General features: G+C 42.2%; 1 protein-coding gene across 2 annotated transcripts in view; it reads right to left on the bottom strand.

Moving 5' to 3' along the window:
* The window catches only part of LOC124776992 (brain-specific angiogenesis inhibitor 1-associated protein 2-like), an 886,269-nt gene that overhangs the window by 448,897 nt on the left and 410,624 nt on the right, over window positions 1-26,748 (bottom strand). For both annotated transcript variants that reach the window (XM_047252239.1, XM_047252240.1), the window contains exon 2: window positions 10,149-10,224. In XM_047252239.1, coding sequence (XP_047108195.1) covers window positions 10,149-10,224 — 76 coding nt within the window. The remainder of the gene's footprint in view (window positions 1-10,148; window positions 10,225-26,748) is intronic.

The raw sequence follows: 26,748 nt of genomic DNA, 5'->3' as shown, positions 1-26,748 counted from the left end.
TTTCTCGCTCACCGACAAAGTTACATTACATACCGCCATGTTACAAGCTACAATTCGGAGCCAACTAGCGGCAGAAGACTGCAAATACGTAGACACAAAGAATAAGGATGTAGAATGTTAGCAACGTTTGTTTTATTTAAAAAGCCTCATGACTTTCCGCATAAAAATTTCGGTGGCATTACTCTTCAGCATGCCCTCGTAAATAAGTAACATTCGGTAACGCTGAAATTAGTACTGCACGACCTTAGTCTACGTGAGTCTTGAACTTTTTCGGGCGTACTGAATATTCTATGAGGTTTCAGGATTGCAGCCGTATCATGTTGACTTCTTGCCACAATATTTCGCCAAAGTGTCGCACACTCACCTTGAGATGGCTGGACGGTTGCCAGCCGAAATATTCTGGCAAGAACTCAACATGATTCGGCTGCAATGCCGAAACCTCATAGAATTTTACTCCATCTTTATATGTGAAGATAGGCTCCAACAAATTCCCTGTTCTAGAGAATACTGTGGTAAAGATTCTACAATGCTTCTCTGTTGCAGTATTCGTATCCACAATTCAAATACTTGTCGCTCAGAAAAAGTCGTTCCGTAAGACTACGTTTCAAGCACAGTAAAAGTTGAGTGATAACTTTTGAAATTCAAATTATGATAATTTATAAAATAAACATACGGGTTTCAGTTTATAAGTTGATAAGAAAAGGCTGAAATGTCTTATAATCATTTGCCTATGAATTAACATGGAGAGGTGAAAGAACATTTTTGTTTTTCATATAAACAGTATATATTTCTGCTATATTAGAAGAAGGTGCGGCCCAGATATATTAATATTTTTGCAGCTCGCGACCAAATTAACCTCACCCGACGGGTGGATCACAGTGAATAGTGACCTATGTCCTCACTCAGTGTTACATGACGGTGAAGGGGACGGAAAACAATGCTGAAGGTTTTGTTGACGATGAGAAGCGGAATAAACAGAAGACACAAAGACTGAGGTACAGCGCCCCGTACAAGACGAGATGTTTAGAGACACAACACAAACTCAACTTGGGGAAGGAGATTTTTACTGACAGAAGCCAGTCTTACCATTGTCAAAAGAACCATCGCAGCAAACGTAGTACAGTGTTCGAGTGGGCAAGGTTGGGACACTACTACAACTGAGGACTTTCAAAAGGATCCATCCCAGCATTCGCTTAAGTGGTTGACAAAATTACTGAAAAACTTAATCTTTTGGCAGGGCGAAGATCACAGTCTCCTTTTTTCTGAATGCGAGTCCAATGCAACATGTTGTGTTTACATATGACTCTTAAAGCAATGAACTTTTTCACTTTTGGTTCAGCTGTAGCTGCCAGCTTATTAAAAGTTATCAACCATGTTCCCACCGAGAATGTAACCTACCGGCAAAAATATAAATTTGTATAGTAACTACGAAAAACATAATCTACTCCTTGGTTTCGCTTAAAAATTTCCTTTAATTCCGTGACTGACCAGTCATAAGGCAAAAATAAATTTTATTACTTGAGAGCCGGCCGGTGTGACCGAGCGGTTCTAGGCGCTTCAGTCTGGAACCGCGCGACCACTACGGTCGCATGTGCGAATCTGCCTCGGGCATGGATGTGTGTGATGTCCTTAGGTTAGTTAGGTTTAAGTAGTTCTAAGTTCTAGGGGACTGATGACCTCAGATGTTAAGTCCCATAGTGCTCAGAGCCATATTGCTTGAGAATAGACTACAGTCTCGCAAGTGCTGTGCTTTTAATTTCTAAAATGATCTGTCGTGATGTTATGAAGACTCGCACCCTCGTGCATACTTGAGCGTAACTAGGATATCAATATTTGCCGACTTTAAGAATTATTGTTTATTTAAAACAAAATAAGAACATATACGAGAAAACGGTTTATTCCAACAAATTCGTGGTGGTTATGGACGCTAGCACAAATGAAACTGTGACAATGCACGATATTTTCTGGGAAATTTCGTATTTGCTTAAAACATGGCAAAGAAACTTTTAGAAAGCGCACTATCCAGTCAATCGTTTGCTGTTGCGGGACAGCTGCAGTACTTGAGCTGTGAGGCTGAGAAAACATCTGGTGGAGACAATGACGTTGGTGGCCACGTCTTCTGCGGTAACAGCAAGCTCATTACTAGCCTTTTACGGAGGGAAAAGCAACGGTTCCGTACTTCACTGGATACTTTCGAAACGGGTGTCTTCTGTAATGGAGATTGCAGAAATTGTAGGCCTACGACGTGCAGCAATGTTGATGTGTAGTGCCGTGTAGGAGTGTTCCCTCTAGCTTGCTAATAGCGGTAAGTCATGAGAAGGCAGACAATGCACAAGCTAAACTTCGTAACAAGCTATCCGCATAACAAAGATATACGTATTTCTCGTTCACATCGTGGTCAAGTAACAGGACGAAGGATTAATGTTCAAGGACGACATTAAATACGTTTCATTTCCTTGTTTCTCTTTTTTTCTTTTTCCACTTAGCAGCGTTAATTGAGATCTGATTTACATGCTATCAAATTGTTTTTATCAACAGAATCCTGGAAGCACTCCAATTACAAGAACCTGTCACTATCATACTTGCGAACCACACTGACCCATACCGTAGAACTCAGACCTAGCGAGTGTACTCTATGAGCGAATGGAAGTTGGGAACAGAGCGAACTGTGTCACTCAGAATGTGTAATGATTGGAATGAATGTGTCAGCAATATGTTACTAGCATCGCTTATTTTGCGTAGAGACCACTGGAATAAGACACGGCAGATTAGGATGCTTACAGGGACAGTCATTTTTCTCTCGCTTATTATGTGAATGGAACAGGAAAGAAAATCCATCATGTTGGTATGATGTACCCTCCGCTGTGAAATCTACAGTGACTTGCTGGGTATACATGTAACTACACGTAGCGGGTAAACCTCAGAAAACTCTAATTTGTACGACAACGTTTCGTTTACCTTTTGTTACTGTCATAAAAACGTCAGATGAGGGCGTACATGTAAATGATGTACAGAAATCACTGATAATCTGTATTTGAGGCATGCAGTCCGTCAATCGAGTACAGGTATTACTAGGATGAGAAACCAGATCACGGTTCGCATCTGACGGTTACTTCAATGCCACCACACTGGGGACGAAAACACTCACTGGGTTCTGTAAAGAAATTGTGGGTAGAACCTGTTGCGACTGCGATTGCAGCACGCGGGGCTAATGCCTCCATTGGCAACCTGCTTTGATAAATTAAAGCAAAGCCGAGTTAATTAGTATCGGGACTGCCGCTTTAGAGCAAAACGCAAATAGTGCCGTTCAAATTTGCTTGTGGATACGTGCTGGCACACGACTGGTCAAGGTTACATCGAATCCACAGACATTTATACCGCATATGCATTATAACTGAATGTACTACTCGCTAGCGTACTCGTGTGAGTACTGTTTAACTGACGTTATTGCTTGCTCCATAAAGAAAGAAAGTAATAGTTAGTTAGTTAGGTGTTCCACTGATCATTTGAACGATTCTTTTATGGAAATGATGTGGAACGAGTCAGTTTAAAGGATATGTATGCATGATCAGTGTTCATATAATGAATACATTATCATGTAATGAATACATTACCCCTACTCATGAAACGTCACATACAAACAAGTTTTTTTTTCTTTTTACTGGTTACTAGTTCTTAAGCAGAAATTCATTAGTGGAATAGAGGAAGTTATCCAGGAGAAATGATCTGATCTTGATTACGTCGTGGTTCCAAAGCCGGTTAGTATGGATGTTAAGAAAATCACAACGACTGTTATTGTAGGTGTACTTGTTAACTCCAGACGGTTTTTAGGGTTCCCTATGTCAGTCGGTAACAACAGAACCTTTCTAGGATCACTCAGTTGTCCGTCTGTCCGACTGTTAAGATTCCTTTTTCTGAGAAACGGGTACAGGGGTCACGTTGAAATTTACGAATATGTCGGGTACTAAGTTCTTCAGTCCTTTGGCTGTGTAAAACATTTAAGAGTTAATGAAATCAAAAGATATGACAATTTTTGTTACTCGCTAACTCATTCATCCAAACCCGTAAGATACTTGCTGTTGAGCAAGAACGACGATATTTTTAAATTTAGGACCAGTAGCATAATATATGTCTGATAACGACATGATTATTGGAGTAGATGCACCTAATACCTGCTTATAATAGGTAATCTTTATTTACGACAGACTGTTTCTGCTTTATCGCCATTTTCAAGTACCTGCAATTACAATTTTGGTGAGAACAGGTATGGATGCCAATGTCACTTATTTTCAAGTAGATGTATTGTCACTGCTTTCATAAGATAGTAAATGGTGTCAAGATATAGCAAATACAACGTTAATTACGACGTGACAGCAGTTTGACTGTTCCACTCTTACAAAGATTGTGCTTATTCTTTACAAAGATTGTGCAGATGAGCGATATTATTTCCTCAACTAAAATTTATTACGATTGTCTTTGGTTGTTGCATATGATACTTCCAATTTATCCATTTTCGTGTTCTAAAAGCTCAATAAAGTTTTTGAGGCAATACTTGTCTCTAAATTCCGTATTTTCGTTTAATATTTCTTGTGGGTATTTTCTCTTGTACATATAGATTTCTAATTCTTCAAGAATGTTCATTGCAAAACCTTTTGTTGTTCTGTGCGGAATATGTAGTGCATTTTCGATCGTATCAGCAGTGTGATTTTGATTTTTCAGGTGTAGAAAGAAGCTCGAGTGATTATATTCGCTCTCTCTAATGTGTTCTTTATATCTCACGTTAAAATTTCTTCCTGTTTGGCCAATGTAAAAGCTGTTACAGCTACCACAAGTGATTTTATATATGCCTGGGTTATCATATTTCAATGTTCTAGCCGTGGCAGAACATAATTTTATTGAAAGGTTATTATTGGCTCGAAAGGCTCGTTGAATATTTGCGGCTTTAAAAAGTGGATTAATTCCGTTCGAGAGTCTACCAAGGCAGATTGCTGGTACGTATCTCACTTTCTGTGCCGGTGATGTTTCTCGAGTTAGGCGTATCTCGCTATATATTGTACACTGCTTTGGTGTTTTACATTTGTAGTATAATTTTGTGATTATGTTGAGGTCAAAAACATTTGTATAGGCTATATAATGAAGTGTGTTAAGTTCTTTTTGAATTGCTAGCTTTCCTAATGGTTCGTTATTTAATCTATTAGTCACTGAATGGAAAATGCTAGTTTATGAGACATTGGATGACAGGAATTGCATTTATAATATCGCCAGAAGTGATATTTTTTCTATAGATATCAAACGTGTGGTGTTTATTATTTTTGCCAATTGTGAGGTCTAGATTGTTAACGGTACTGTCTTTCTCAATTTCCATAGTGACTTTAACTTTAGGGTGAAGTTGGTTGAGCTTTTGGCGGATATTTTCGATACGTGCGTGCCTGCCACCTACCAACATGAGGGTATCAGCTACGTACCTAAAATAGTCGTAGTATACAATTTGGCTGAGATTAGACCAGTCGAAGTTAAAGAAAATATCGACTAATGTGCCTACTACACTATAACCCATGGCTACTCCATCTGCTTAGGTATACATTTTGCTGTTAAATACAAAATAATTATATGATAGTGCTATTTCCAAAAGATTTATAATTTCAAGTGTTCCAGCCATGGGTATTTTCCTATATTGTGAGAGAGTATATTTTATTATTTGGATAGTTTCCTGTAGTGGCACATTGTTACATAGAATTAGTGACATAAAATGAAATAAATTTACCATTAGGTGATATTTGTATGTATTTTATATCTCTTTCCAGAGTACACGAGTGTTTGATTGTGTACTTTTTCCTTATCAGATATGATGGGCTATTTATGCAATTAATTACGGGCTGAATCGGAACCGTCGGTGTATGTGTTTTGGCTTGGGCTGGTAATTTTGGTGTACTTGGATTCATTACCGTGTACGTTCTTTTTTCTTGTTCAGTGAGAATGATATTCCAGTTTTAATGGCTTACTTTATTTTAACTGCAAACCTGTTGGCAGGGTTGTTCTACTGGCACGTATCCAGATCTTTGTTCTACAAGAACATCCAGACATACATTGTGGCGGAAATGTCCCCGTGTCATGAATTAAAACGCTTAATTTCCAATGAAACGTTATAAGTTTTACGTTGGGGTACTGTTATGTTTCTCTTCGTTGACTGTGCAAGCACAGCCAGGAGTACCTGTTGAATTCATAACAACATGGAGGTTAGACGGTGTACTGAAATATATTTGAAGCTCCATCAAACCAAATCTGTACACAACTGACAGTTTGAAATGGACATTATTATCCTCGCAGGGAGTCTCCTGATTGGAACAACATAATACGCATTCAATAATCTAACTTCACAATACCTGGTGCAGCAAGTCCTTACATAGTAAAAATAGGACAGACGGAATCTGCGGCTCATGCTGTAGCCAAGATGTCTGTGTAAAGCAGATAATTCGAAGCAACTATTTCCTTGTTTGTCTTTCACATATTACAGAAATAAATTCTCGTGGCCGGTTTCTGACTTCACTTTCTCTTATTAGCTCAACTATTCTACGTGAGAGCTGTGACGGAAGTCCGCATTGCCAGGATGCATAGAAATATTTCATAGAAAGTGTCTTAACTCCAAAGATACACAAGACATTAATAAGCGAGTAGTTTTTCTAGGAGCCCTCGGGTCAAACTGTGTTAGAATTGTACGATAACAATCTTGGGGCACTGTCGGAACTAATTGGAAACTGTGACTACACGTAACATTAATTTTCAGATTTTTTTTTTTAAGTTGCTGTTGATTTTAAGAAAGAAAACTTTTGGCATTGCTGTGTGACGCAAAGGTTGGTTCTGAGCACTATGGGACTCAACTTCTGAGGTCATTAGTCCCCTAGAACTTAGAACTAGTTAAACCTAACTAACCTAAGGACATCACAAACATCCATGCCCGAGGCAGGATTCGAACCTGCGACCGTAGCGGTCTTGCGGTTCCAGACTGCAGCGCCTTTAATCGCACGGCCACTTCGGCCGGCACGCAAAGGTTGTCGTAGTATGTTGTGCCGTTAAAAATGGGTGTAATGGTGCAGATAGCCCGAATCGTCACTTACATTTTATATTGCTAGTCGGTACAGTAGAGGAAAGGACACTAAAGGCAAGGGTATGGTACGGAAGGTACTGAGTACACTTGAATTCAAAGGTCAATGTCGTATTTTTAATGAACGAACGGGAGACGCCGGTTGCAATCACTGAACGTTTTTGTTATTCTAGCGAAAGATGTAAAGCAGTGATCAGTATAAAATTTTATATTGTAAGAATAAGTACCGTCTTACGATTAATGTGAAGTGGTGTATTAGTTATTGCCCGTGGGTCTCAGGTTGGTGGTGAATAGTTACGAATTGCAAGGTATGGGAATAATTCTGTTGTCATTCGAGTGTAGGCTGTCACGGCATTTATACAAAAAACTATTCGCACCAAAGCAGAGACTCTGATAACGACATGCAATCATATTCCTTCACATTTCCGACATATGTGTTCATGCGAATGCTAACATATCTCCCATTATGAAGAAATTTGAAGTGTGACAATTCATTTTTCTTTATCCTAGCTACAACATTCTAGGCAAGTGACCTACAAGCTAAAACGGAGTCTCAGAAGAAACAAAGGCTACATATTATACAAGCAGCAATTGTAAGGAATTAGCGTAAATTCTGTTTTGACTAAAAATGGTGTCTGAGGAATGAAGATAAAGAAATTTTCCGTTTATCATGCTGGAAGAATGTGAAAGAATGTATGTCTGCATGAAACTAAAGATGCACTCCAGTGTCAGTCTCATTCCACGTTCGTGTTTCATTCTCAATAATCAGCTTAAATTTTGATACCTAGCAAGATACAGTGCAGCAAATTTCCTTGAGTTGCAAAATCTACCACATATTTGTTTAAGTGTTCTATGACAACAAGAAAGCTATTAATTTATATATGGGTGCCAATTAAATTCCTTAAAATATATCATGTTAATATAAAAGTAATTTTGTATTAATAACATATTAAACTGATTATTGATTGCATTTCTTAAATGATTCACGTTATTTAATCTTTCCATTTTTATATATAGGCGTATAACCGGTGTAATGGTTAATTTGGTGTATGGTTTTATTTAGTGAGGATACAAGATTTACTTTTATTATTCCAATTCTAATGTAAATGGAAAGATTCTTAAGAATTACAAATTCCGTAACAAGGGGTGCAATGACGAACAGATTTTCTTTAACGAAGATCTACATACATAAATTGATCACACTGTACAGAATTATTGCTGTACTGCATTTTAACTCACGAAGAGGGAGAATAATTGTAATAGTCATTGATATGAAATACAGAAACTGCAATCTAAGGCCAGTAACAGTACGTTGTCCAGTCCCCTGCAGATTTCAGTGATCCAAGTCCACTCTAAACTGTCGAACTCTGTCCTCGTGAGCTGCGACCAGTCATCTTTCGGTGGAATGAGCGAATGAACATAACGTTCTGTAGGTATCGATAGTATTTCTGACTTAAATACCGCTTCATCCGATGGTGCAGGAAGACCGTAAGCTACACAATTTTGTCTCTCCCGGTATCTTGAAAATTATACGAATGTGTAATATAGTACCAGGTGAATAGGTTACCAACATCTTTAAATAAAAAATGACAGTCGAACTCGTGAATGAAGGAGAGTTATGGAATACATGTGTTTCCGTAATTATGATAACAATCCTTACATTTTACAGTTTTCATTAAACTTAGTTGTGTGTACACATGGACATAAAACGGTTAATTTATATTGACAGGCATAGTTCCCTAATAGTGTAGTTCAGATAGTAAATTATGTGACGTGTTCACGCGAAGATTGTTTGACACACGTAAAAAACAACCTAACACACAGAAGTGGCTACGTATTAGGGTACCAACAATCGCAATACATCTGGACGTAAGCCATTAACACCCTGTATAATAAAAGTGTAGAGGGAACTGTAAATGTGTATATATAGGTGTTCTAAGCTCCAAAAAACTGACGTACCTTGAAAAACAGCAGCTCCTCCCAATGTAATCAGTACTGTTAAGCACTGGTTTAGGTAGTACCGCCCTTTAAAAATGTCGTACAAAAAATTTTCTTTCTCTGCTGCCTCACAATCTTCCATGTAGGCAAATATCGCTGAAAGGAAAGAAGATCAAGGATTAACTCCCATCGGCGACGAGGTGATTGGAGACACAATGCGAAATCAGAAGGAATGAGGTTGTGGAAGGAAATGGGATTTGTCATTTTCGAAGACATGACTTCCTACTTCTGCTAGGCTTGAGATATACCTGATGATGGGGCTAAGACCCCGAAACGGTAGTAATATATAGCGACTTCTGTCGTGCAAGGCTGGTCAATAAAGTATTTTACGACTGTGGCGGATATGTTTGGCATGGACATATTTTCGAAGGTACTATTCGCTTCAACAGATTTCAGGAAACAATGGAAAAAGAAAACGTCCGAATGGGAATTTCACGTCTCGAATGCAAATTGCCAGGACGTACTCATTCGATTTATTTAGTAGGAAAATGTTACGGAGAGGCTTTGAAAACACAAACACGATGTGGGCAAGGTTTTTCCTCCAAAGACTTTGGCGTAAATTTAGAGAAATGGTGTTCTATATTGACGATAAACCGAAGTTATTGCTTCCTCCATATATTGAGGCTATAAAGACAAGGAAGGAGAGGGTGCATACAGAACTAAACAGTTAACCTTCCCTCGCTCCATTCGCTGATGAAATACGAAGGGAAGTTCTGAATTATTCCGCACTATGGTCTGCAGAGCACCTATAACTGGTCAAAATAATGTGGGCGCTAGCCGTGAAAGGGAAGTTGCAGTTTGATTGACTTCGAAGTATTATCGTCCATCTAGATTCCCGGCCGCTCCTGAGATATTCTCCACTAAGGAATTGGGTGTTGTGTTGTCCTCACTTTCGTATTGTTACAATTGACATTCCGTGCCGCTTTCGTGCTTATTAATCGAACACGTGACGAAATGCGTCGCTCTCGTTTGTGTGTGCCGCGGCACGATACTTGAAGACGTGTACCTGGAAGAAAACTGAGGAGCACGGCCTGACTGGCACACTTACCGTGCAGGGCCTTCAGGTACGCCTTCCCGGCGGTGATGAGTTGTCGCGCTCCAGGGTTGAACTTGTCCAGGATGTTCTGCAACACACACACAACGCGGCTTGTGTTAGCAAAGCGCTTGCGTCAGCACACACTTCTGCCGCGTGGTCTCACTGGCGCTGCTTGCTAAAGGCTTGCACACGAATCAGGAAACGACCTGGAGCGAGACTCCAGCCAGGAGAGCTGTTGGAGCGTACAAGAGCAGCTGGTAATAAGTGGATTGTGAGCAGTTCTTAACCACGTAGTGCACGTTTTCCACTGCAGTGGACAGTTTCAGACAATCGCTTCTTTTTATTAAAAATGAAATTCCTCCAGTTGTACTTAAGATTTTATATTTACTTCGCCATTAGTTTCGACGTTGCGTCAACGCCATCTTCAGGCCTGCACACTTTGACGAAATCAGTGGTGTGTGGGTCAGCCTAGCAGTCCGCGGTGACACCAACACGTGCTCCACATGGATGGCGGGCGAAGTAAAATCGATTCTTCGACAGGCAGCATGGCGCTGCGGTAGATTACTTGCCGCCACGTTAAGATGAAAAAATCATGATGTTTATCTTTAATTGAAACAAACTTTATTAACTGTTTGTTACAAAATATCGGTAATTAAGGACATTTATACAACGAAAACAGTACTTTTGAGTCTGATACGTGGCTAGAAATAAGAAGCCGAGGATTATTTTATAAAAATGACAATTAGATAAGTGTTAATTAGCAAATATTTGATGCATTTTATATCCAAATTGAGCTGAACGAAAAATTCGGAAAAGTAATGACCAAAGCGAGACTCGAGCCACTGATAACCAGTCTGAGGTGCTACAGACTTTTTCCGTGTTTAAGCATTTCAGTTCTATGAAAATTTCGTAGAAGATGCACCTTTGTTTAAAATTTTGCGTCAGCCGGGAATTGAACCCTGACTGCCCACTTGTTAGACGAGCGCTCTACTACAGAGCTACACTGCACGTCGAAAAATTGATCTTATATTTGGGTACTGTGGTCAGTTGGAAAACTTAAAAATTTCAAAGTCAGTTTTCTCGAGAATGTTTGAGAGCTGCATCTACTTTCTTTACCGGGTTGATATTTCAGTTCTGACCTTCACATACCATAAATACACTGACGGAAAAAATCGCAACAGTAGAAAAAGAATTAATGTAGAGAAACGTAATTTCAGGAACACATTGGTCTAGGTAATACATTTATTTGATTAACATTGAAAGATCACAGTTTACTGAAAGCGCGAAATAAGCCATTCCAAATCTGAAATGCTGCTTCATTAATAAAGGCGTAACGGCAAGAATGTTGAAAATGCATCTACTATATTGTACTGGTGCCGGATATCCGTTTGTGAGCGTTTCTGAAAGTATTTGTATGTAGTGTAGCCATGTATGGAGGTGAAACATGGACGATAAATAGTTTGGACAAGAAGAGAATAGAAGCTTTCGAAATGCGGTGCTACAGAAGAATGCTGAAGATTATATGGGTAGATCACATAACTAATGAGGAGGTATTGAATAGAAATGGGGAGAAGAGGAGTTTGTGGCACAAATTGACTAGAAGAAGGGATCGGGTGGTAGGGCATATTCTGAGGCATTAAGGGATCACCAGTTTAGTACTGGAGGGCAGCGTGGAGGGTAAAAATCGTAGAGGGAGACCAAGAGATGAATACACCAAACAGATTCAGAAGGATGTAGGTTGCAGTAGGTACTGGGAGATGAAGAAGCTTGCACAGGATAGAGTAGCATGGAGAGCTGCATCAAACCAGTCTCTGGACTGAAGACCAACAACATCAGTTACGGAACGTAATCTCTTTTCTTAAGTTCATTTACTTGATAAACATACACTTTTCGAAGTTAAGAAAATAATTATCGCTACATTTGCAATTGATCAAGTTTTTGGATGGGGCAATCCAATGATGAGACTCACCTTTAAACTTGATTATAGAGAGGACACTAGCTTATACTGGCATAGAGTAAGGTAGAAATCCGATATGTGCCTTTAGAAGAAACCTTCCTTATATTCGTATGAAGTGATTTAAGGAAACAATCACAAACCTAAAATATGATCCATGTTCTTAACTTTGCACGACTTTGTTGGCCGAAAGGCAACATGTGAGCTCCGGGCTGTAGGAAATACCACTGTGAGCATATGTTTCCCATGAAACATGAAAGCTACAGAGGAAAGCTAGGAGATGGTACATGACTGTAGTATTTGGAACTTGAAATGATCTCCTACCTTCGCTTCCCCAACCTTGGGATTCACAAGATATCCACACTATCGGTCTAGCGCCATCTGGAAACCTGGAACCTGTACGTTGACATTTGCTACTCGGCGACGCACTTGCAGAACAATTTCGGGGTGAATTGCAGCTATTAGCTGGCTGACCATACTTTTATGGCTCACCAGTGCATACGCACAGTAGTGAGGGCACGAAGCTGAATTAATATGAAAATATGGAGTCACACGTGCCATAGAGTGAGAGGTGGAAATTGTGGCGTTAAATTTTAGTAGAGACGACTGCGGGAAGATATTAGTGTTCTGCACGAGAGCAGATGATACCGCGGGTTCCTCTTATTTTATTTGCAGCTGTAACAGCCTCTGTGAGTAATTACGTCAGAACCGTATGACTGAGTTTAATTAGGTCCTCCTCCTATTCCGTGTTCTCTTTTTGCCCTCCATTTTCTGGTTATGGCCACCAGCGTAACTACGTTAAAAAACAGTTTTTCGCAATACATTCACTGAATTTCTGCAGACGGTCTGATTTCATTACATTGAGGCAAATAACAAGCACCACTCAGTTTTTATGTTAAATGCACTGTAACTCTCTTCCGGTTGACGTTTACTGCTTGTTTCTGAGGCAAAAGGTATAAATGTTTCATGAGGCAGGCAGTTATGCTACTCTGTCGCACTCATATATTGGTCCCTCGATACGCTGAAGACTCGTTGCCGTACGTGTGCTGCTAAAAAAGAAGAAGACCCGAAGCATCTCAAACAATACGAGGTGCTTTAACAGCGGGACAACTTGAAGGCTTCGACCAGGCTTTTGTTTCAGCTGTGAGGCTTTTTACGGCTTCGGAAATGGAATGTGGATAGAACTGTCTCTTTTTTTACGCGTACGGCATGTAACAACGTACCCCGAATGGACTGAGAGTTGTGAAAACGAAAAAGTTGCTTCTCGTATTACTAACTGCTTCATTTCGCATATCGGAAAGCATAGCCTGGTCTCCGAAATTCTAGCAACGGTTGACGATTTGGTAGCATCGAAGTTCGGTGAAAACCGTCAAAGTGCCGATAATCCACACTTGACCAAGTGTTACACAGAAATGAGCAAAGTAGGAAGCTATTAAGAAATTTGACTTCCTCTTTAGTGAGTTACTTGTGTTAGCAGACAGTGAAAGCATTTTTAAAAACAGACAATGACTTCTTCTTGACAACTTTGTACTGAATATATGAATTCCTGGAAGTTAATATCTGTGTGTGGTTGGATGGCGATAAAGTAAAAATTATGAAACGACCAGAACATAGCCATATTTACACTAATGAAGTTTGTAACATTTGTAAAAGTCCTAACGTGTTCCACGTAACAGTAAGATATTGAAAATATAATATAAAGGACAAGCATAATTAAGTAGCTAAATTGTATTGGCATTGTGTCACTGAAAGTCGAATTGCACTTGTAGTGCTGTGTCAATGAGACGCACGCTGGATTGCGGGGGCCAAATGTACACAATTCTGATATTACGTAAAGTGATGGAACGATCATGTGATCTTTGACATTTGAGACTTGGACTGTAGGAAAATTAACTAACAGAGGAATATAGGTCTATTATACGAGGCTCATTCAATAATGAAAGAGACAAATTGGTCTGGGGAAAAAACTGTTAGTAGAGCAGGTTTGGTACTTTTATGGCTTGGAATCACTGGCATGAACCCTGATCAGCTTTTTTCTTTTTTTTTTTTGTTGTGTCATCAGTCTACTGACTGGTTTGATGCGGCCCGCCACGAATTCCTTTCCTGTGCTAACCTCTTCATATCAGAGTAGCACTTGCAACCTACGTCCTCAATTATTTGCTTGACGTATTCCAATCTCTGTCTTCCTCTACAGTTTTTGCCCTCTACAGCTCCCTCTAGTACCATGGAAGTCATTCCCTCATGTCTTAGCAGATGTCCTATCTTCCTGTCCCTTCTCCTTATCAGTGTTTTCCACATATTCCTTTCCTCTCCGACTCTGCGTAGAACCTCCTCATTCCTTACCTTATCAGTCCACCTAATTTTCAACATTCGTCTATAGCACCACATCTCAAATACTTCGATTCTCTTCTGTTCCGGTTTTCCCACAGTCCATGTTTCACTACCATACAATGCTGTACTCCAGACGTACATCCTCAGAAATTTCTTCCTCAAATTAAGACCGATATTTGATATTAGTAGACTTCTCTTGGCCAGAAATGCCTTTTTTGCCATAGCGAGTCTGCTTTTGATGTCCTCCTTGCACCGTCCGTCATTGGTTATTTTACTGCTTAGGTAGCAGAATTCCTTAACTTCATTGACTTCGTGACCATCAATCCTGATGTTTTCTCGTTGTTCTCATTTCTACTACTTCTCATTTCCTTTGTCTTTCTCCGATTTACTCCCAAACCATACTATGTACTCATTAGACTGTTCATTCTGTTCAGCAGATCGTTTAATTCTTCTTCACTTTCACTCAGGATAGCAATGTCATCAGCTTATGTATCAATATTGTTTAGTTTATAACCTCAAAAATTCATTTCAAGATGGCGAATCGGCTTGAAACGTCCACATTAGTTGAACAACGTTCTATTATTCGTTTTTTACTTGCCGAAGGCGAGAAACCAGTGAATATATTCTGTAGAATATCTTAAGTTTATGGTTAAGGAAGTGTGAATCGTGCAAATTTTTACAAATGGTCAGAGCAGTTCAAAAATGGTAGCGACTCAGTGACTGACGTACACCGTGCTGGCCGACCAGTTGTAGTTTCATCTGCCTCACTTGAAAGTCGAATTGATGAGATAATTCGCGACGAGCGCCGTGAAGTCACCCGTGAGAGAGAGACGTTGTGGATCTCAGAGGAGAGGTGTGATTCTCCAGCAAGACAACCCACGTTCTCGTACTGCTCAACTAACCGTGAAACCAACGACAAAATTGGCCGGGAAGTAACGCCACAACCCCCTTACAGTTCTGATTTAGCACGTAGTGATTCCCATTTGTTTGGTGCACTGGAGGAGACTTCACATGGGAAGAGGTTCCAGGACAACACGGACGTTAAAACGTTTGTGCTAAATTGGCTAAATTGGTTCAAACATCAGTATAAACAGATCTTTGCAACGGGAACAAGAAAACTTGTGGCCCTTTGGAACAAGTGGATAAACGTTCAAGGGGATTGTGTTGAAAAGAATAAAAAGTATTGATTTGTAAAAATAAACGCTTTTTTCTCCAGACCAATTTGTCTCTTTAACTATCGAATGACCCTCGTATAAATGACGAATCCTAAAAGTTAAATGCTGTTAGATACGCGCAGAAATGCGAGAAACAGATGCGAAGAATACAACCAAAAATAAACAAGAAACATTAGCGCACCACAGAGAAAATAGATGAACAATGAGAGTGCAATTGACGATGGGATAGAAGATTAAATAATTGGAGCAGCTGTATGGCAGTATCAGGGGACAGGGAGAAAACACCACCGTGGATGTTGTCACAGAAAAATATTAGTGTAGGCGCTCTCAGATAATACCAACAGAAGAATTCGTTTTAGAGCGGCAGCACCTTTACGGTATTCACGAAGGTACCATTATGTTCTGTGAATAGTAGACGTTTCCATGTAACCCATTCTAGGTAATTACTACAATTTAGGACGATGCACAGATAAAACCCCCTGACAGAAGCTGTAGTCCAAAACTTTGGTGAACGTTTCTTCTGTAACACCTAATTCACTACCGGCGTGAAGAGTGGCATACCGTCTAGTTTAGCTATTGTCTGCTTTTATAATGATCCAAGCTTGACCAGTTGTGGACACCCTATCTGTTTAGCCGACCAGTAACTATCCTTGCTGTAGTCCATCCTACCTCCACAAACTGAAAATCTTCCAAGATCACCTGTCTCGCCTATTGGCTGGTGCCTTATATGAAAAGGAAAACCTAACGCTTTTTAATGCGACACAACTTCTGACTGATTTTTCTCGAAGATTTGGACTGGGTTATTCTTTGGATTTCAACTGGGTTCAAGGGAATTATCAAATAAGTGAATAAACCGTACTGTAGGCACATATAGAAAAAATGATAAAAATAAGCTACAGAAAATAACACAGAGAAACGATCACTATCATAAGTTTGCTGTGCATCAATCTTACTCTTCCCCTTTATCGTTTCATCTCACAAACAGTTTCCCCACTCTGTGTTACCCAACGTAGGAATTACATCTCCTAACGTTCTATCGTTCGTGAAGACTCTACTCACAATACTCTGCCTGGGTACCCTGCACGCATCCAACAGTCCTACCCATCGGGTAGACCGGTCGCCTGGTGCAAGTCTTTTTAGTTGACACCACTTCGGCGACTTACGCGCCGATAGGGATAATATAATGATAGAGACAGCACTATACCCAGTCTCTGAGCGGAGAAAATCTCCGACCCAGCCAGGAATCCAATCCGGGCCCCTTAGCATGGCATTCCGTCTCAGCTAGCTTTTTTTTTTTTTTTTTTTTTTTTTTTTTTTTTTTTTTTTTTTTTTTTTTTACAGTCTCATTTTCTTCGCTTTTGTTCGTTGTATCTGCTCGAGGCGGACGTCGTAAGACATCCGTTTTAAGTTTGTTGTTGATCGATCCACTCAGTTTTTTTTTTTTTATTACAGAGGGCAGCTAACCCTCTGACCGAACACGCTGAGCTACCGTACCGGCGCATCGATGAGAACACTTCTACCACGCCTGGTCTTGACACATTAGGGCTCATTTAGCACAACTGTGCCTCATATGCTTTTTTGCGTTGGCTGAAAAGTTTTTCAGCAAATGGATTCAGACTCGTTCTCCTGACTAATTAGTTACGAAAATTTACTTGCTCAAGTGTCACAGAAACTGGTGAAAACCTTAAGATCCACTTTAAAACAGATAAATAAGAGAAAAAACTGACAGCTGAATCACAAAACCTTCTCCTCTTTTCATGTATAAAAGGAATTGGAAAATGCCGTTAAAACCTTTAAAGCCACGGCCGCTTTCTATGTTGACGGACAACACTGAGGAGCAAGGGGAAAGTGAAGTAAATATTGTAACTAACGAGTGCCGCAAGAGAATGGTAGGAAAATGATGATGTGGAGCACGTGTGTATCTACACCACTGGCCATTAAAATTGCTACACCAAGTAGAAATGCAGATGATAAACGGGTATTCATTGGACAAATGTATTATACTAGAACTGACATGTGATTACATTTTCACGCAAATTGGATGCATAGATCCTGAGAAATCAGTACCCAGAACACCATGTCTGGACCGAGCGAGGTGGCGCAGTGGTTAGACACTGGACTCGCATTCGGGAGGACGACGGTTCAATCCCGCGTCCGGCCATCCTGATTTAGGTTTTCCGTGACTTCCCTAAATCACTCCAGGCAAATGCCGGGATGGTTCCTCTGAAAGGGAACGGCCGACTTCCTTCCCCATCCTTCCCTAATCCGATGAGACCGATGACCACGCTGTATGGTCTCCTTCCCCAAAAACAACCAACCAACCACCATGTCTGGTGGCAATAACGGCCTTGATACGCCTGGGCATTGTGTCAAACAGAACTTGGATGGCGTGTACAGGTACAGCTGCCCTTGCAGCTTCAACGCGATACCACAGTTCATCAAGAGTAGTGACTGGCGTATTGTGACAAGCCAGTTGCTCAGCCACCATTGACCAGACGTTTTCAATTGGTGAGAATCTGGGGAATGTGCTGGCCAGGGCAGCAGTCGAACATTTTCTGTATCCAGAAAGTCCCATACAGGACCTACATTATCCTGCTGAAATGCAGGGTTTCGCAGGGATCGAATGAAGGGTAGAGCCACGGGTCGTAATACATCTGAAATGTAACGTCCACTGTTCAAAGTGTCGTCGATGCGAACAAGAGGTGACCGAGATGTGTAACCAATGGCACCCCGTACCATCACGCCAGGTGATACGCCAGTATGGCGATGACAAATACGCGCATCCAATGTGCGTTCAACGCGATGTCGCCGAACGCGGATGCGACCATCATGATGCTGTAAACTGAACCTGGGTTCATCCGAAAAAATGACGTTTTGCCATTCGTGCACCCAGGTTCGTCGTTGAGTACACCATCGCAGACGCTCCTGTCTGTGACGCAGCGTCAAGGGTAACCGCAGCCATGGTCTCCGAGCTGATAGTCCATGCTGCTGCAGACGTCGTCGAACTGTTGGTGCAGATGGTTGTTGTGTTGCAATCGTCCCCATCTGTAGACTCAGGGATCGAGACGTGGCTGTACGATCCGTTACAGCCATGCCGATGCCTGTCATCTCGACTGCTAGTAATACGAGAACGTTGGGATCCAGCACAGCGTTCCGTATTACCCTCCTGAACCCACCGATTCCATATTCTACTAACAGTCATTGGATTTCGACCAACGCGAGCAGCAATATCGCGATACGATAAACCGCAATCGCCATAGGCTACGATCCGACCTTCATCGAAGTCGGAAACGTGATGGTACGCATTTCTCCTCCTTACACGAGGCATCACAACAACGTTTGACCGGGCAACACCGGTCAACTGCTGTTTGTGTATGAGAAACCGGTTGGAAACTTACCTCGTGTCAGCAGGATGTAGGCGTCAACCTTGTGTGAATGCTCTGAAAAGCTAATCATTTGCATATCACAGCATCTTCTTCCTGTAGCTTAAATTTCACGTCTGTAGTACGTCATATTCGTGGTGTAGCAATTTTAATAGCCAGTAGTGTACCTTAAGGCTGATAAAACCCATTACTTTATTATATAGTCAGAGAGACCAGTCAGAGTGTCTGTGGAGAGAGGGTGGGGGTCGCGGATACTAGAATGGCAAGAAGCCGCTCCGACCGAGGCAACTTGAGGGGCGAAACTTTTTCTTCTCCGCTATGCAGAAACGTCCGCTTCCACAACAAACACTCGACGTAAAAAAGAAACCGCCTTCCCGCGGTCCGCAAGCAAATACGCGTCCGTCTTGAAAGAGATTGCGCGAGTCCGCAGGAATCTTCCGAATACTTCCGGCGGTGAACTCGCCGAGGGTAAACACGCCCCCGGCAGTGGGGGCAGCGCAGACGGCACGCGATATCTTCCCACCCCCACTCCCAGCCCTCTGGCAGCGCCCCCACCCCCCACCCTCCCACCCGCCTTCTCTTTATCTGCGTGGCCTGCTACTGCGCCGCATTGTGCTGCATTAACAGAAATGGTAATTCCTACTGGCAATCCAGGCGCCTGCGTTACGGCGCGGCGGCCTTGCAGTCCTCGGCCCGCTTTGCCGGCCCATCTGTCTGCGGGTCCTGCCGACTGCCGCCTTCGCCCAAATTGTTTCCTCCGCCTCCGCGAGAACTTCTCTCGCTTTGTCGCAGCGCAGTAAGGCGCTCCTCTTCCGTATAGAGCCCATTGCGGCTGCCACCCACTCAGAGCGGTAACCAACTTTTCCGCTGGCTGTAAGGTATGCTTTATCAAGTCACTCTCATTACTGTTTCGTCCTTTACTACTTATTAAGAGCTACAAAACGCAGAACAAAAACCTAGAGGAAGCCTGTGAAAGTCTACACCATACTCCGCTCTCCCTTTCAAACTCAACACAAATGAACTTCCAATTAACTAAGCCCGCCTTATATCATCCTCCTTCTCTAATCGTCTCCAACCCTTGTCACTCGTACCAGTTCACGTGTCTCCCATGGCTGGCCAGAGTGGCCGAGCGGTTCTAGGCCCTACAGTCTGGAGCCGCGTGGCTGTTACGGTCGCAGGTTCGAATCCCGCCTCGGGCATGGATGTGTGTGATGTCCTAAGGTTAGTTAGATTTAAGTAGTTCTAAGTTCTAGGGGACTGATGACCTCAGAAGTTAACTCCCATAGTGCTCAGAGCCATTTGAACCATTTGTCTTCCATCCTACTGTACTCCCGCCACAAGTTTCTGACCTCTCCCCACGGCTATGCACGCCAAGGCGACAACAGACATGGGATACCTCCTCATACCGTGTCGGACCAACTTTCGCCGGCCGTTGTGCAACAATTGGCCTTGGCATGCACTCAACAAGTCGCTGGAGGTCCTCTGCAGAAATGTTGAGATGTGCTGCCTGCGGAGGTCCCCATAATTGCGCTAATGTTTCGGGCGTAGGATTTTGCACACGAACTGACCTATCTATTATGTCCCATAAATACTGCATAAATACTTGCATGAATATCAAGAGCTCAGATGGAAACCCAGTTCCAAGCAAAGAAGGGAAAGCAGAAAGGTGGAAGGAGTATATAGAGGGTCTAAACAGGGGCGATCTTCTTGAGGACAATGTTATGGAAATGGAAGAGGAGGTAGATGAAGATGAAATGGGAGATACGATACGGCGTGAAGAGTTTGACAGAGCACTGAAAGACCTGAGTCGAAACAAAGCCCCGGGAGTAGACAACATTCCATTAGAACAACTGACAGCCTTGGGAGAACCAGGGCTAACAAAACTCTACCATCTGGTGAGCAAGGTGTATGAGACAGGCGAAGTACCCTCAGACTTCAAGAAGAATATAATAATTCCGATCCCAAAGAAACCAGGTGCTGACAGATGTGAAAATTACCGAACAATCAGTTTAATAAGTCACGGCTGCAAAATACTGACGCGAATTCTTTACAGACGAATGGAAAAACTTGTAGAAGCCGACCTCGGGGAAGATCAGTTTGGATTCCGCTGAAATGTTGGAACACGTGAGGCAATACTGACCCTACGACTTATCTTAGAAGAAATATTAAGGAAAGGCAAATCTACGTTTCTAGCATTCGTAGACTTAGAGAAAGTTTTTGACAATGTTGACTGGAATACTCTCTTTCAAATTCTGATGGTGGCAGGGGTAAAATACAGGGAGCGAAAGACTATTTACAATTTGTACAGAAACCAGATGGCAGTTATTAGAGTCGAGGGGTATGAAAGGGAAGCAGTGGTTGGGAAGGGAGTGAGACAGGGTTGTAGTCTATCCCAGATGTTATTCAATCTATATATTGAGCAACCAGTAAAGGAAACAAAAGAAAAATTCGGAATAGGTATTAAAATCTATGGAGAAGAAATAAAAACTTTGAGGTTCGCCGGTGACATTGTAATTCTGTCAGAGACAGCAAAGGACTTGGAAAAGCAGTTGAAAGGATTGGACAGTGTCTTGAAAGGAGGATATAAGATGAACATCAACAAAAGCAAAACGAGGATAATGGAATGTAGTCGAATTAAGTAGGGTATTGCGGAGGGAATTAGATTAGGAAATGAGACACTTAAGGTAGTAAAGGGGTTTTGCTATTTGGGGAGCAAAATAACTGATGATGGTCGAAGTAGAGAGGATATAAAATGTAGACTGGCAATGGCAAGGAAAGCGTTTCTGCAGAAGAGAAATTTGTTAACATCGAGTATTGATTTAAGTGTCAGGAAGTCGTTTCTGAAAGTATCTGTATGGAAGTGAAACGTGGACGATAAATAGCTTAGACAAGAAGAGAATAGAAGCTTTCGAAATGTGGTGCTACAGAAGAATGCTGAAGATTAGATGGGTAGATCACATAACTAATGAGGAGGTATTGAATAGAATTGGGGAGAAGAGGAGTTTGGAGGAGGAGGATATTAGTGTTTAACGTCCCGTCGACAACGAGGTCATTAGAGACGGAGCGCAAGCTCGGGTGAGGGAAGGAAATCGGCCGTGCCCTTTCAAAGGAACCATCCCGGCATTTGCCTGAAGCGATTTAGGGAAATCACGGAAAACCTAAATCAGGATGGCCGGAGACGGGATTGAACCGTCGTCCTCCCGAATGCGAGTCCAGTGAGAAGAGGAGTTTGTGGCACAACTTGAACTGAAGAAGGGATCGGTTGGTAGGACATGTTCTGAGGCATTAAGGGATAACCAATTTGGTACTGGAGGGCAGCGTAGAGGGTAAAAATCGTAGAGGGAGACCAAGAGATCCAGAATGAGATTTTCACTATGCAGCGGAGTGTGCGCTGATATGAAACTTCCTGGCAGATTAAAACTGTGTGCCCGACCGAGACTCGAACTCGGGACCTTTGCCTTTCGCGGGCAAGTGCTCTACCAACTGAGCGAAAGGCAAAGGACCCGAGTTCGAGTCTCGGTCGGGCACACAGTTTTAATCTGCCAGGAAGTCTCATATCAGCGCACACCGCTGCAGAGTGAAAATCTCATTCTGGAAACATCCACCAGGCTGTGGCTAAGCCATGTCTCCGCTATATCCTTTCTTTCAGGAGTGCTAGTTCTGCAAGTTTCGCAGGAGAGCTTCTGTAAGGTTTGGAAGGTAGGAGACGAGATACTGGCAGAAGTAAAGCTGTGAGTACCGGGCGTGAGTCGTGCTTCGGTAGCTCAGTTGGTAGAGCACTTGCCCGCGAAAGGCAAAGGTCCCGAGTTCCAGTCTCGGTCGGGCGCACAGTTTTAATCTGCCAGGAAGTTTCAGACCAAGAGATGAATACACTAAGCAGATTCAGAAGGATGTAGGCTGCAGTAGGTACTGGGAGATGAAGAAGCATGCACAGGATAGAGTAGCATGGAGAGCTGCATCGAACCAGTCTCAGGACTGAAGACCACAACACAACAACTACAAATGTTCAATGGGATTCTTGTCGGACGATGTGGTGGGGCCAAATCATTAGCTCCTGTGTTCAAACCAATCACGAACAGTTGTTGCCCGGTCACGTGTTTGGAAAAATGAAGCTGCATATGGTCTTCAAGTAGTCGGACATAACCAGTTCCAGTCAGCGATTGGTTCAGTTGGACCAGAGAACCCAGTACATTCCATGTAACCACAGTCAACACCATTATGGAACCAGCGCCAGCTTGCACAGTGCCTCGTTAACAACCTGGGTCCTTGGCGCTGTTGGGTCTGAGCCACTCTCGAACTCTACCATCAGCTCTTACAGACTGAAATCAGGACTCATCTGACTAGGTCACGGTTTTCCAGTCGTCTAGGGTCCAACCGAAACGATCACGAGTTCAGGAAAAGTGCTGCGTGTCGTGCTGTTAACAAAGGCACTCGCGGTGATCGTCCGCTGCCATAGTCCATTATCATCATCATCTCAGCCTTTTCCCACGTCATGAGGGGTCGGCGTTGCTTTGCTGGATCCTTCTCTTCCATAAATGCCTATCCAGTGCTTCTTCTCTGAGCCATCCTTTCTCCCATATGTCCCTTGCTAACTTTTCCTTCCATCTCAGTATCGGTCTTCCTCTCCCCCTTGGTCTTTCGATTTCTATGTTTTCAACTCCTCTCCCCACGTAGTACTTCCCTGTTCTCTGCACATGTCAATATCATCTTAGCCCACTCTTTTGGATCTTCTTCCCTATGGGCCCCACTTTCACTGTTCCCCTGACGTACTCATTCCTTAGTCTGTCCTTTATCGTGTCACTCCACTCACCCACCTTAACATTCTCATTTCTGCCACTTCTATCTTTTTCTCTTGGACTTGGCCAAGTTTATGCGCTATACATAATCGCAGGCCTCACCACTGACTTATAAAGCTTTCCTTTCATTCTGCAGCTAACCTTCTTATCACACAGTACTCCGCTCACCTCCAGTTCATCCGTCCACTATTTATCCTGTGCTGTATTTCGGCCTCCAGTCCTCCATCACTTTGCATGTAAGACCCTAGGTATTTATATTTCTTGACCATCGTCAGTTGTTCTCGTTGCAGATTAATATATAGGTCTTTGGCATCCTTTGTACACATATACTATGTTTTCACCCAGCTAATTCTCATTCCCCTTTCTCTAGAGCTTTTCTCCACTGTTCAAGCTTGTCTTGAAGTGCCTCCTGGGTGGGTTCACAGATTACAACATCATCGGCAGACATCATGCTCCCAGGTGCCTCTTTTTTCACATCTTTGACTAGTACATCGATTACACGGTCAAAGAGATATGGGATGAGAGCAGATCCCTGATGTAGGCCGCTGCCATAGTCCACTAACGTCAAATTTCGCCGCACTGTCTGACACGTTGATCGAACGTCCTACATTGATTTCTGCGGTCATTTCACGTACTGTTAGCACTGGCAACTTTACACAAACGCCGCTGCTCTCGGCCTTTACGTGAAGGCCGTCGACAAGTGCGTTGTTTGTGGTGAGAGGGAAAGCCTGAAATCTGGTACCTTCTGCACGCTCTTGAGACTGTAGATCTCGGATTATTGTATTCCCTAACGATTTACAAAGTGGAACGTCCCATGCAATTAGCTCCAACTACCATTCCGAGATCAAAGTCTTTTAATTCCGTCGTGCGGCCATAATCATGTCGGACACCTTTTCACGTGAGTCACACGAATGAAAATGACAGCTCCGACAATGCACTGCTCTTTTATACCTTGTGTGCGCGATTTAGCTCCGACTGTATATGTACTTATTGCTGTCCCATGATCTTTGCCACCTCGGTGTACAACACAGATATGATCAGCCATCTCCACGGATCTTACAATGCGGCCGATATTTGCGTGCCAGTGTGGTTGCTTTCGAACCAAGCCCATTTCCTTCCCTGTACACGATGTTTGCTTGATCTCTAAAGACATCGTCATCGGCGGAGCGATAAACTCTGATTTTCTCTTAATAAATACTCGTAAAATGCGATGTCTCCAGTGAATAGGAGACTTGAAATGTATGCGTCTTTTGCATCAGCCCGGTACTAAGAAGTAGGTATCCACCTATACTTAGGAAGTCATCAGTAGCGTGCTAGACGATTGTGCACGGTGATCATTACATCACTTAACTTATCACATATCTGCGCATAAACTGAATGATCAGAACATTTGTCCATTGTTTTGCAACGGAACACCGTCACAGGCAAACAAACTATAAATTCAGGTAAACTGGTTATATTTACAGGATCAGTTGCACGAAAATAGATTAATTCTGACATTAAAATCAAGTATGAATTTAATGGGTCACTCTAAGATCTCGACACGTGCCACATTAAACGTCAGAAAATAAGTTTACAACGAAATGAACATGAAGTCTCATCAAACTGACTGAGAAATTTCTCTGACACAACGAGAAAAAAAGACACCTAAAATAATAAAACACGAAGCTCTCTAAAAGTTCAGTTTGATGAAGACTGTCCCGCTAACGCTGTGGGAAGGTACCGCATTTACATGGAAGACTACTTGGGAGTCGCTACAAGCTTTCCTAATTTGTGCAGCCTGCAAATGCAAACTGCACGTGTCCAAGACCTATGAGGCAATTAACAAGGCAACACAAGTTGCTTAGCAAATCCCACAAATTGTCAACTGCTTACAAAGTTGACAGCGAAATGTGACACTCACTCGAAACTCAGCAGAGGTCTATCAGACCCCATTGATTGCCACCGGATAAAGATCGGCATCAGCAAGTGTGGACCCCACCTGGCGCCAGGACCACAAGTCTCTCGTCCTCCACGGCAGGACCGCAAGTGTCCGAACTTGTTGTTGTTGTTGTGGTCTTCAGTCCTGAGACTGGTTTGATGCAGCTCTCCATGCTACCTTATCCTGTGCAAGCTTCTTCATCTCCCAGTACCTACTGCAACCTATATCCTTCTGAATCTGTTAAGTGTATTCATCTCTTGGTCTCCCTCTACGATTTTTACCCTCCACGCAACCCTCCAATACTAAATTGGTGATCCCTTGATGCCTCAACACATTTCCTACCAACCGATCCCTTCTTCTAGTTAAGTTGTACCACAAACTTCTCTTCTCCCCAATCCTGTTCAGTACCTCCTCATTAGTTATATGATCTACCCATCTAATCTTCAGCATTCTTCTGTAGCACCACATTTCGAAAGCTTCTATTCTCTTATTGTCCAAACTAGTTATCGTCCATTTTTCACTTCCATACGTGGCTACGCTCCATACAAATACTTTCAGAAACGACTTCCTGACACTTATATCAATTCTCGATTTAACAAATTTCTCTTCTTCAGAAACGCTTTCCTTGCCATTGCCAGTCTACATTTGATATCTTCTCTACTTCGACCATCATCAGTTATTTTGCTCCCCAAATAGCAAAACTCCTTTACTAATTTAAGTGTCTCATTTCCTTATCTAATTCCCTCAGAATCACCCCATTTAATTCGACTACATTCCATTATCCGCGTTTTGCTTTTGTTGATGTTCATCTTATACCCTCCTTTCATGACTCTGTCCATTCCGTTCAACTGCTCTTCCAAGTCCTTTGCTATCTCTGACAGAATTACAATGTCATCGGTGAACTTATAGTTTTTATTTCTTCTCCGTGGATTTTAATACCTACTCTGAATATTTCTGTTGTTTCCTTCACTGCTTGCTCAATATACAGATTGAATAACATCGGGAATAGGCTACAACCCTGTCTCACTCCCTTCGCAACCACTGCTTCCCTT

This window comes from Schistocerca piceifrons, chromosome 2 (genome assembly GCF_021461385.2).
Source record: "Schistocerca piceifrons isolate TAMUIC-IGC-003096 chromosome 2, iqSchPice1.1, whole genome shotgun sequence".
Lineage (NCBI taxonomy): Eukaryota > Metazoa > Arthropoda > Insecta > Orthoptera > Acrididae > Schistocerca > Schistocerca piceifrons.
The sequence above is the reverse complement of the archived record's forward strand: the minus strand, read 5'-3'. Positions and strand labels throughout refer to the sequence as shown.